Source organism: Amyelois transitella, chromosome 3, assembly GCF_032362555.1.
Source record: "Amyelois transitella isolate CPQ chromosome 3, ilAmyTran1.1, whole genome shotgun sequence".
Taxonomy (NCBI): Eukaryota; Metazoa; Arthropoda; class Insecta; order Lepidoptera; family Pyralidae; genus Amyelois; species Amyelois transitella.
Genome location: NC_083506.1, coordinates 4,061,772 through 4,074,773, shown reverse-complemented (window position 1 = coordinate 4,074,773; position 13,002 = coordinate 4,061,772). Strand labels below are relative to the sequence as shown.

Sequence of the window (13,002 nt, the reverse complement as noted above, 5' to 3'; positions counted from 1 at the left end):
AATCTAATGTCTATATCCATTGCGGGGTAGACAGAGCGAGCAGTAGTGACAGACTGATAGGCCACGTTGAGATTCAAATAGTGACAGGTTGTTAGCCTATCTGCCTAAAAGAGTTTATAAGCCTATCCCTTAGTCTATATTTAGTGACTATTTTTTTTATTTATCACCAAATGTATCACTTAGTTCAAATTCCAACACTTCAAATAGAAGTAAATGAGTCAGTCAACCACTTAATCATTATTATCTCTCGCCCTACGTGATTTTCCTAACATTTTGGTCGGTATGAACTGGTTTATCAGCCGTCGGTTTTATTTTGATGACTGGCCAATTATATTACGATTTAAATGTCCGAATTCACGATATTAGACTTAGAGAATTAAGTCTAGCAACCTGTTACTATCTGATCTCAAGCATCCAGCTGAACGTCGCCTTTCGGTATTTACTGTACTGATGGCTCTGCCCCTAAGGAATAAAGACGTGATACCTGTGTATGTATGTAGGGTTTTGTAAAAATAATTTAATACAAAATCAGCTCGGAGCCGCTTCGTGTTAACTGAACTTACTTTCTTCCATCGTGGTCACAGACGGACCCCGGACCCCTGGTCCACGCAATTATTAATCTAGTAGTAGTACCTAAATACATTTTTTTCTCAGTCATTTTAAATAACAGTTCTTACTTAACAGACTAAAGCAATATCTTCCATATACCTGAGGAATGTTTGTCAGGTTCATGGAAGTCATTATTAAACTTTTAACTTATTCAGGTACCGTTTAAAATAATTTGAAAGTAGCTAAAATACCTAAGATAATGATTTAGTTTCAAATTTATTTACTATTAAATATAGAACATTGTTAGTACTTTGCAAGTTACATACGGAATAGGTACCTGAAACTCCAGTGGGATCTTGTTATTAATACCTAAGAGTGTGGAGCGATTTGAACTAATGGAATTGTCTCAAAATCATTATAAAGATAACGCGCGCAGGCGCCGCTTCGTGCACTTCACGTGCTGCTAACATGGCCACTCGTAAAGGGAAATGACACACATTCCTCGATGATAGGTATACAATACATCGGTTAGATTGTAATTGTTGATTTAATTAGTGTTGATGACCGCGCTGGTTTTGCAGGTTTTTCTAAATTATATAGGTACTAGACTTTACCCGCGACTCCAAAAACTTTAGTAACCAATTATACAGACATGGCCACACGGTTGTCAAATTAGTATTTTTGTTCCATTTATATAGGTTATGGGTATTTAAATGGCTCTCAGAAAGATCAGTATGGACTTTTTGGTAGGAATCCAAAGAAAATATATGTTTGATCGACTATTTATGATTTATAAGTGTATCTATATTAATGAGTATGAGTGTTGGGGACTATTACAACGTATACAGCGTTAACTTATATTATTTTCCCAAAAAGTTCCGGGAAAGGGTAAACAAAAGCAACCACAGCTACTAACCTGATTTATTACTCTCTGACGAAAACTGAAGCTCCTCATTAGCAAAAATTAAATTGCTTGCAGCTCTTGATGTAGTTGGATTGCCTAAAAAGAAAAAAAAAGGAAATAAAAAATCAGTGTTCTATAGATACGTCATGCATTAATACAATTTACATATGATCATTAATTTCGCCAGTTTTCTCAACCGGGGGTGTAACTCAGTGGTAGAGTGTCTGCTTCGCATGCTGAAAGTCCTGGGTTCAAATCCCAGCACCTCCACAGTTCGATTTTTTGACACTACCAGATGTTTTTTTTTTTCTTATGCTACTACTTCTTTTACGAACATATACTGTTAAAAAAATATTATATACGTTTGCACTTCATTTCTTGGAGAAATGGCAAACAATCAACGTCATGTAGCACGTAAATTCGTGTACTTACTAATGTCATACGATCCCTATAGATGGCGCTTGAATCATCCCACATGTGCTTTTTAGCAGCACCATAGAAATAGCACTGCTGTTTTCGTTGCGTTTTAGGGTTCCTGTCCTAAAAGTAAAACATGGGACCCTGTACTCCTATGGTATCCTATATCTGTCAATGACAGGTTGTCACATAATTTTAAAATTTTATAAATGTTGTATTTCTGGCGCCACTACAACAATAAATAATTACTAAAAACCAGAATAAAATAAATATTAAATTTATAACAAACATGATTTTTTGATCAATATTGATACAAAGCGGCATTAGGTAGACGTCTGACGCCAATAGTACCTTCTGCACAAAATATTTAGATTATTTCCGAGCGCAGATTTACCTACCTGGACTTACACCCGTGCCCAAAAGTGGGATAAAAAGTAGCCTATGTTACTCCTGATGTTCTATCTATCACTGTGGCAATTGGCAAAATCGGTAGTAAAATCCAAAAATATATTAGTATCTCTTTGTAATATAACATTTACCTAATATTAATAGTACCTACCTATGTCATGAAGTCTCTTGTTGATTAGTAGATAAAGTTAAAATCAAAATATTTTACAAACAAGACAAAACAAATGAAAACACTTTATTTATTTGTGAAATTTTAATGAAAATTCAACTAAACGTATAAATCTTATTTATACTTACAGTAAACAAGTTAATGGATATTTACATATAGCTGGGGGTGCGTCGCTGTCAACGCAGGCACCCCCAAAATTGCACTAACAAAATATGGGGTGCCGATATATGGGCACCCGAATTCCTCGGTTGTTGGTTGAAACTTAGGAGTCAATGACATTGTTTCCAAAAATTATTTTTTTACTGTCATGGGCCTACTGGAGGATTTTTTTTTAAAAAGTTATGCTCTTGTACAAAGTTTGTCTTTAGTTCTTGTCGAATTTTTTCCTTCACATAATAAATAAATAAAAAATGTTAGGGACAACTTATGCATATTGGGTTAGCCCCAAAGAACGTTCAGACTTTCTTAACGGGATCTTACATAGGGATAAGTGCTTGAAGTACTCGTAGTGAACTTTGATTGAGAGTAAATAATGAATCAGATTTAAGTAACTCGTTGATGTCTTTAACTTCACATCAAAACGACATCAACAGTCCATAAATTGTATTACATTTATTATTAACAATCATATTAATTGCTATTGCACAATTTGTGTTCACTCTCAATAAAAATGTTATTGCTGTACTAAATCGCGAACCTGATGGTAAGAAAGAAAGACACAAAAATGTTTATTTCACGCACAAAATGAGTAGGATTATTGGTACATGTAAGACCCTCGGGATAACGAACCGACTTTCAAGAACGCCTATACGTCAATGTTTTTTTTTTCTTTTTATAAACTACATATTTTAAAATCTCAATCAACAACCGATGGCAGATATAACGAGTAAACATTGTGTATATCAGATATAACGCAGTCTTAGTAGGTTAGCCGTGGCACTTCGCCTGCCCAATAGCTAGAGACCGCTAGTAGGCCATTTAGCTAACTCATACCGCCGAAATTTATTTTTCAATAAAAAATTTGGTCAACTCATCGTATGTACGTGATTAATTTTGGTAGTCTGAGTTGACTAAAAAGCTGCTAGTAATTAATTCTACAGCGCTATTAGAGTGTCTACACTGCTACTCAAAACATCTAACCCTCTTCACAGAGCATAGAACACCATTCCTTCGTACGACGCGGTCTTCCTTCACTCTGTGATCTAACCTGTATGTATGCGGCTGCTAATTGTAGAAACATCAGTTAGTAAAAAATGCCTTAGAACAATACGTTTCCCTTGTCAAAATGTCAAGTAAAAGATTCCATATAAAGTGACGTGTAGGCAAGTGAAAAGTCGTTGTCTTCGTGACTATGGAGATACCCCTCAAGGAAAGAGGCGTGATTTTGTGTATGTATATAGAGGCGTGTATTACTTATTACTTATATATTACGACTTTATAAAATTAACCTTACTGACTTTGAATAACAAATCATTTTATTTTTCTGTTATCTGTTCTTACATCGTTAAATAAAATATTTTTAAGAATCATGAATAGAGTTTTAAAAGGCGCTTTTATCCGTTATTTTTAAAGTTAAGATTTACTTAGGAGCGATTTTGAACTGTTTTATTATGTTTCGTCTATATCATTATTCAATCTTCAAATTTTTCATTTTTTATTTAACTGATTAACGAATGTTCCTACAATCAACTAGCCTAGTTAACTAATCTAACTAGTAATAAAATGACGCTACAATATCTATTGGAAGATAGTAAAATGGCCTCGCTTTACGAAACGGTAACAAGAACTACACTAAACACTATATGTGGTGTATTCCATTAAAAGACAATACAAGAAAAAAGTAACCAATGGTTTTAAAAAACAATAATAAAAAAAGTAATATTTAAAAAAAATTGTTGTACAAATTACACAAACATAATGTAATTTTTGGGCAGCATATGAGATTATATACCTAATGATAATTTTTTTTTCAGGACTAGACGACCTATATCAGTAAGACATTACATAAATTAAAAATGAAATGTATTTAAACAGTGATATCTTAATTATAGAATAATCCATACAGCAAATTAATGTGTTTTATTGTTCTGTACTTACTTTTCTGTCTTATGTCTCTCTATTTTCTTCTTTGTCAAATCAAGATTAATTTATTAAAAATAATTTAAATCGGCAAAATAATATTTGAAACGATCATTACTCCAAGACATTTTTTTCTGAGCATTATAAACCGAATACCTACCTAAAATTTTGGAAACGAAATTGTAAAAAGAGGAAACTTCAGCAAAATTGTTAGTTTTTTGGCATCATTACTTCAAAAGATCGAGTATTTATAGCTTTAAAATGAAATGTTTTGTCTTTTAATGTAATATCAATAACTAGACTAGAAATCATGGAGGGACTAGACTGGGAGGATAGGGAAACACTACATACTAGCCGTTTACACTTTTATGGTAAAAAGAGATCAATTACACTTAAACCGACACTTAACAATGAAGAAAATAATGACTAGATTGCTCTTATGACTACAAGAAATTAATAACACTTAAAAATATAACAACATGGTAACAGTGTTAAAATTGACAATAATATTTGGTTTTTTATTAAGGACTAACACCTTATAGGTAAAAACGTGAAAAACAATAAAAATACTGAATATCTATCGCAGAAAATACATCAGTATACAATTCCAACCATATAATTGGACGAGGAAAAAAAAATATGTAAAAAAGAAAAATAATATCCAGATCCTAAAAAAAACTGTCATGTAAAGAATATTGAGGTAAAATTTATCAAGTCAGACAGAAGTCATTGTGTAATACCAGAAATATTCCTACAATCATTTAAAACCAATCCTACTCAAGTGAAACGGCCAATCTAAATAAATGAAACGATCTAAACTTGGAAGAAAAGGATCTAAAGCTAAAGGTTCGGCTGGGACGGGAATTAAGGTTGCTCCCATCGCTATAGTGAGTCTAGCCGCGTGCGCTGAACAGCCAGCAGCGCCGACTGCTGTTGAAGACTCTTGCGCAGGCCTTCTAGTGTCTGCAATACCTGAAAAAAAAATTGTCACTATCATCTTTTTCTTCTAGAAAAGATGCATAGCAATAGTGCAGTCAGATGGTTTGTTGTCAACTTGTACAGTTAATGATTCTTTAACGTTACCATACCATGCACGATATTTTCATAGTGTCGAAATGATCTTTATCAGCTGTGTCAAAAAAACGGGTAAACCGCCCTGTAAGTACGTGTATACGCAACTCAGAATCCTATTTCAGGTCTCTTACAATCTCATCTTCATCACTTAAAAACTAGTCATAATGGAGAATGGAATATAAGGGAATAATTTATGTAAGTATTGCGAGATCCTCCGCAATTAAACATTAATGAATTACGCAATCCGGTCCTACAAGCGGAACAATTTTGTCCCAGCTAGGATTATGCAATAAACCATATCGATATTTCAAATTGTGGGCTTGTCCTAATTTTTAAGTTAGATGTTAATATTTATGGCGAATATATCAAATGTTAAAAGAATACCGCATGTAGATGCAAGTAACAATATTTCGTTTTTGAATTATGCGTTTAGCATACAAAATGTATCTACGCAACACATAGGCATTCTTGGTTTTTCCACCATTGTTTACTGATCATTAGATAATTAAATCTTCTTTATAATATTACAATGCCTATCACGTCGAACTGATTCATAAAGTGGTTTCGATAGATCTTTCTGGTCGCCGCAACGGGACCAAAGGCAGCCTTTTTTGTGACGCAAAATTTATTGTCTTCTGAATTAGTTATTTTGACCACAAAATTGTTATTCGCATTCGTATAGATACGAGAAAAATTGACGTCAGAAATACAGATCGTATGATCATTTGGTTATCAATACATATCTTGTTATTGTTGCTGAATACAAGAAAATGTAATAAGTTCTTGTATCGCGTCGAACACAGAACATCTATGACAACAATTTTTTTAATCTTCAGAAACAGTTCATGCTTAGTCACTTGCATAGCTAATGATAAAGATGGATATTTATCTTAGGTACCCATTAAACATGCTGCAAGTGTTCATTCATTACACTACCGCACTCATGATCCTGATGATGTGTATGTTTTGATAGCTAACTGTTAATCTTACGGTGAGGGACCACATCCTAAGAAAACCTGCACATTCGGCTGACTGCGTGTTCCCACGACCCCGACGACCACGACCAAGATATTAGGGCAAAGGTCAGACGGCAGCCGCTTCAGGTTAAAACCCAATCTTACGCTCTTAAGGATCGTGGTCATAGACAGACCTAGTTCCTCTCAGAGGTGAAGACGCAGCTGGAGCTAAAGGTGTGAATGATGCTGAAGAGGAAAATCTTAGTTAAAAAACATCGGTTTCAAGTACTTACTTCATCTCGAGCATAAGCTTTTCTTTTGGGGGGTTCAGAATGTGGTCTGTCTGCACAATCGTACGCATGTAGCTGCCTGGGCGGGGGGCGGGGCGCGGGGACGGCGAGGGGGGAGCGCCGCGCGAGCGGGGAGGGGCGGCGGGGGGGCTCGGGGGAGTTGGCTCGCATGAAATTCGTCAGGTGCGTGCGCTCGGGGCTACGGCGGGGCGCTTCGGCCTGGAACATGCGTAGGAATTTTTAAGATACAAAGATGCATTATACATTTAAGAACTTACGAGACAAGTTTCTATGATTTTCATGGACATACAAATCTGAAATTTATTCAACTAAAGTCGAGTTTGCTGGATACATACGTAGTACATGAGGGAAACAACAAAATAATGTAGTTACAGAGGAAATTAGTATCACGTAATATTACTTTTAAGAAAACCAAGAATAAAGGTTATTCCAACAAAATCCAGTTAATACCCCGTATAACCAACCTCAGTGGCCCTAAGTTCCCGAACCCTCGGGTTGTGGGGCGGCTCCAGCGGCGCCCTGGACACCGTCACCAGCAGTTTCTCCGCCTCCCGGATCAGCTCCCGATACTTCCTCTCGGCTTCCCTGTCAGCCTCAAGAAGAGGATCCCTTTCCCGCACTGGAGGGGCAGAAGGCGCGTGATTACGTCGCCTTACTCTTGGTGGCGTTGCTCCTGGGAATGAATCAATGCTCAATATAAAAATGTTTGATTTTTTTGTAATCACTCTATTGGCCTGATTTAGATCACCATTCGTTAGAACTTCGCCTTGAAATTTTGCAATATTAGGTACTTGCTGTCTGATAAACCAACACCCGTTGGTCAGGAGGTAATCCTGGTTTCCCGGTAGTTAAATAAGTAAAAGTTTCTGTATCTGAAGATCTGTGTAGGAGGATCCCTGTGTACTCTGCAGGAGGCTGCTAACGACGAAAAAATCCAAGGTCAATGAATTCAAAACATTTTCGCTAGTTTTTTGGAACAGAATGACCCAATATGGGTAAGATTTCCCTGCCAAAAATTACTAAGGCCAGAGAGTCATTTCTTCTTAATTTGATAAGAAAAGAAGAAAGAAAGTAAAAAAAACAATATTTTGGAACGGTAAGGAAATAACGCTCTGCGCGGTCTTACTAATTCGGTCACGTTTCCTGACGCGAGCATAAAAATTTTTACCCATCACAAAAAAATCACAATCACTCAGAACAAGGAAGACTCTCTGTCTTTACCAGCAGAGCGAGGTGGTCTCCGCGGCGGTCGCCTCCTCCTCGCCCGTCTTCTGCCCGGAGACGCCGTGTCATCATCATCCTCATCCCCTCCATCCAGCCCCGTGTCACCATCCGAGTCTATGTCTGCGTCGGACAGTATTGCTGTCTCCCTCCCTCGCGGCCGCAACCCTCGGCATTCTTCGTCGCTTGAAGCACCACCTCTGTAGTACGGCGATCGATGGGGTTCGGGGGATAGGTGAGGGGATAAGTGAGGTGAGAGGTGGGGAGACTTATGTGGTGACCTGGAATAAGACAAATTATGTTTATAAATATTTTCATTCGAAATTCAGATTGCCTTTACAAAGTCATCACACACCACGCGAAAACAATTGCTTCGTTTGGCGACTTTTTCAAATATAACAACGTAAAATCTGGTATACATCATCACCAGTCAAAGCGGCAATACAGCCGATCACCGTCACTGATAGAACAAGCAAAAAACCTCACCTAGAACCATATCTAGCAGGGTGGGAGTCCAACGAGAACGGAGCATGGTGAAGAGTTGGCTGCGGGTGTTGTGCAGGTATCTGCAGCGACTGCTGGTGCACCAGGTGCGTCGGACGCCGTCTACTCGGAGACGTCCCTCCTAACCAGGGATTGGTCCGGATGCGACACCGTGGCCTGGGAGACGGAGTGGCGCAGACCACTGGTTCCGGCACGCAACGTCTTGCGGTAAGGTTTGAGCGCCGCTGGAAAATATAAAAAAGTGAAGTGAGTTTGTGCAAATAAAGACGATTCATTCATATAGGTCTAGGTATATCACTTGCGGTGTAGAAAGAGACAGCAATCTTGAAAGACTGATAGGCCACGGTCAGCTGTCAGGCTTAGTGGTAGAATTAAGATTCAAATAGTGACAGATAGCTGGCCCATCGCCTAAAAGAAGAATCCCAAGGTTATAAGCTTATCGCTTAAACTAAAGATGATCTAGCTAGTAAAAGAAATGTTATAATATGGCGATAAAACAGATAATTAATATTTTTTTTAAACAAGCTAATAAAACGTTTGTAATGTCTCTTGTAGGCACTTCATCTATTAATTATAAGTACAAATATACATTATATCACACCTACTTACTTACGGGGTTGACGGAACCAATAGTGTCGAAAATATTAAGGCCATGTTCAGATGAATGGCGCTAGTGATATTCTATTCAAATAAGCTTGTAAATGTAAATGCACAATCAAATCACAAATCACATGCTTTCGATTACCGTGTTTGTAAACCTAAACAGAATAAATTTTCTCTGATCTGAAATTCTCTCTTACATTTTCACTGGGCCATTGTCTGCTAGGCAATTATAACCTATAAAAGTAATTAAGGGACAATAGATAGACATTCCTGACCCATTTCCTCAGAAGCCGCGCCAATAGCCCTTTGTGAAGTAAAAGGGCCTTTCAAAAATTGCGCTCGGCTCCCTCGCGGCAGCCGGGCGCGGGTGTAACAAGTTTAACTTGCGGGTGTCAGCATAAGTGCTCTCACTTTACGATCACTGCGCACTATGCTCCCCGAGACAAGGAAGTTAGTTATTTATCTATCACTAACCTTACCCTTAACGATTCTGTAAAGACAAACCGTAGCGAGTTTTAATTTTTGTTCAGCGCCATCTAGCGGATTTTAACGTATTAACTACAAACATTGTTGGGTTAGGTTCCCCTGCAAAGGTTGCGGTTGCGGAGATCGGATGGGAGTCGCTTCATTGGAAATTTCATTATCTTACCGTTATGTACACCATCTTCTCTCCAGTAGCCTCCAGTGAGGTGATCGAGGATATAAGAGAATACGGCCAGAAGGAAGAAGACCAATCATCGTATTATCGTTTAAATATTTTTGTTAACTAAATATTTTTGTCTGTTATACCAAAATTAACAGGAAGAGAGCTCTTACAACACTACAAATTTACAGGTACTTCGTAGAGGATTTGTAGCAAGCCTCCGCTATTGCTACGCAGTGTGAAATACGCATCGAATTATTTGCCGAACTAGTTTTCGCAGGCTCGATTTTTGCTGTAAATTTTTCTAAATTTATTTCTTAACATCGTCGCCAAAATGTAAAAAAAAAAGAAACTAATAAACTGCCTAAAAAGGTGACAGTCAAAAAATTGTTCTCTTTATTTTTACAGACAGTTTAGTAAATTTAAAAAGTATCAGTATGAACGAAAATCTACATTATAAAAGCTCTGAAAATCCTCTTCCTCTCTCAAAATAAAGAAACTACAGATAGACAACTTACGAATGTATTTTTGTTTCTATACTTTTTTTAAATATGCGAGAATAAAAATGTTATAATGTAAATTTGAGTACTTTTGAGAAAATAAAATGCACAATGGTAAGCAAAATGAGATCTGAGGTGCTATTTTTCCCCAAACATTGCGAAGTTGTGAAATTATATTTATTCGCAGTAAGAAACATCATCTCTTAATTATATTTAGTTCAAAATTAGATTGGTATTTATGACTCTTCATCACTTCTAAAATAGGTTCTCAATCTCCTTATACTCTCAGACCGGCTGAATGAAAAACAGGTCAATTCCAGATTTTTTTATTTTGAACCTCGCATGTATATTTAGCGCGGGATAAAAGGTCTTGCGTCGATTTATCCGGTCTATTTAATTAATAAAGCCAGGCATATGGATACAGGGGTCGATACGCAACATTGTTTGGAAACGCAATTATGCTAAAACCCGGTGATAATGAAAGTTCTAAACGTGAGTCGGAAAAGGGCATGATTAATTTTAAGCCCCAAAAGATTTGTAGGTTTTAATGAAGGGATTATTGATGATGATAATTTATGATAGACTCTTTTTGTATTTTTATTTATGTGTGCTATAGATGATAATAAGATTATTGTGTGCTTTGTATTTGCTATAGCTTTTTGATACGGGAAAAAGACCGAATGTTAACGTTGAGTTTTTCAAGCATTTGTTCGAACGTTTTTTCTACAGAATTCAAATTTCTTACTTGAAAACTATAAAAATTTTAAAGTTCTCAAGAACTTTTTTCTATCAGCAAATCACAATCCCATTCAAGAACTGGACTAAACATAAGGGCCTCAAAAATGTTAGATACTTTACATATGAACTGTTGAAAAAACTCTCAAACTACTGCACCAATGTCTAAAAATACCATGTTAAGATAACCCTAAGATTTTGAAACCTACCTTGGCTGGCTCATGATACAGATGTGTGGTCGGCGGCGTAGGCGGCGGCGGAGGCGCCACAAGCGGAGCGGCGAGCGTAGCGGGCGGCGCGCCCGGGGAAGTGCCGTCCGTTGAATACCCTGTACTGTATGCGCTCTCCGGGGACGACAGGTGCGGAGGGGGGACCGGCCCCGTCGTGGCACAAGCTGAAGGCGGCCGACATTGTTTCTGCTTACGCTTCTTCGCTCGCCCCAACTGCGCTTCCATCCATGACTTGAGCCGCGCGCCCAACATGCCGCCGCCGGCACCTACGATGTGAAACATGTTTATTTATTTACGAGAAAAGAGTGCTCGTCTAGTTTCAAAAGTGGAATGAAAGGGGTGACAAGAGCCTTTATGCAGCCAGAGTTTCGTGATTATAGTTTTCAGTTTTCACAAACTACGAGTAGTTGCATTCAGTTCTGGAACTGGTGAGTGTGAAGAAGTAAAAAAATTATGTACCGTACTCGCCGGAACTCTATTGTCGATGTACCTAGTTCCTATCTTTTATCATTTATAGCAGTATGCTTTTCATGTAAAAATACGCTTTGTTTGCTTTTTCTTGTACCTTTTCATCTTTTATCTTTAAGCATATGTGACTAATCAAATTGCACTAGAAAAGGAAAAAAGGTGCAAATGCAACATGAAGTAGCATAAACTTTGTTACAAGGCTTATATAATACTTATATTGCACACAAAACTCATCAAGATAAGTGAATAGCGCTTTTAAACATACACAATCCGTAGAACAGAAGAAACAAAAGTTGCGTCTTAATTACGAGGAACAATAGGTCTTTCCCATACCTTCCCTTCGCATACGCACAAAAGCTGTACACCGTTATAATGTAGTATTGCGGAAAAAAACAAAAGATCTCCAGAAAACTGCGTTAAATGGAGCGCACAGGACGCAACCAGAACAATTGTTTCCTTGACAGTGCTCTATATTTTCCTGCCGTCAAAACTCGGGCTTTGATGTCAACAAAAGTAGTGATATAAAATGTTTTATCGTGACGTCATTTCATTCCAGGAGCCGTTAGCGGGAGCCGCAACCCGCTATTCAAATCTACAAATTAAAAACAAACAGATGTGCGTGTGTGTGTACTTTAACAACCCCATGGTACACTTTATCTTCTTCGTATCGCTATGTTTTGAATTTTTTTTCCATAAACGCAGTCCTAAGTAGCTTCTGACGAATTAAGTATTTTGTTTTTTATTTACTAGCTTTACGCGTGGACCAATCAAGCTTTGGAAATTTTCAGAAAAATAATAGCTCATGTTACTCCTGTCGGTTTTGTCTATCTCAGATTTTAGGTTTGATTAATAAAAAAGGAACAATAATCTTGTAGTCTCTCATTCCATATTTACGGGATACATTTCTATGCATTGATTACTTTACATCAAGGCGGGCCCTCGAAGTGTCGCGTTTCGTGAAACTCTGGCTCGTAAAAAAGGCAGACGCCGGCACCCTCCCACTTCATTTCCATCACACTGTCTTGAAATGAACAGACGACATGAATATTGTATAAAAAGGAATCATTTCAACTCCCCAACTGTTGCTGAAATTAATCAAGAAATCCTTTGTTATGTTTTAAGTATACTGGGATCAACAGCTAAACCGAATGTGACGATGATTGGTGCCACCTGGTTGAAACGTCAATATAATAAAAATAGTCTCCCGTTTGCATACATTAATATCATGCGA

At 37.4% G+C, this 13,002-nt stretch overlaps 1 protein-coding gene and 2 non-coding genes across 3 annotated transcripts; 1 reads left to right on the top strand and 2 right to left on the bottom strand.

Annotated features, from left to right (window-relative positions):
- The first annotated feature begins 1,651 nt into the window (after nucleotides 1-1,651).
- On the top strand, nucleotides 1,652-1,723 carry Trnaa-cgc (transfer RNA alanine (anticodon CGC)). The gene has a single exon. It is a non-coding gene; the product is annotated as a tRNA-Ala (tRNA).
- Nucleotides 1,724-5,408: 3,685 nt separating this feature from the next.
- On the bottom strand, nucleotides 5,409-11,555 carry LOC106138137 (serine/arginine repetitive matrix protein 1-like). Its single transcript, XM_013339191.2, has 6 exons — nucleotides 11,283-11,555; nucleotides 8,575-8,816; nucleotides 8,089-8,369; nucleotides 7,332-7,540; nucleotides 6,850-7,065; nucleotides 5,409-5,498 (listed from the first exon to the last, which is right to left on the bottom strand). The coding sequence occupies exons 1-6, from the start codon at nucleotides 11,553-11,555 to the stop codon at nucleotides 5,409-5,411; spliced, it is 1,311 nt and encodes a 436-aa protein (XP_013194645.2).
- LOC132903820 (U4atac minor spliceosomal RNA) lies at nucleotides 9,518-9,648 on the bottom strand. Its single transcript, XR_009657500.1, has one exon. It is a non-coding gene; the product is annotated as a U4atac minor spliceosomal RNA (small nuclear RNA).
- Nucleotides 11,556-13,002: the final 1,447 nt, after the last annotated feature.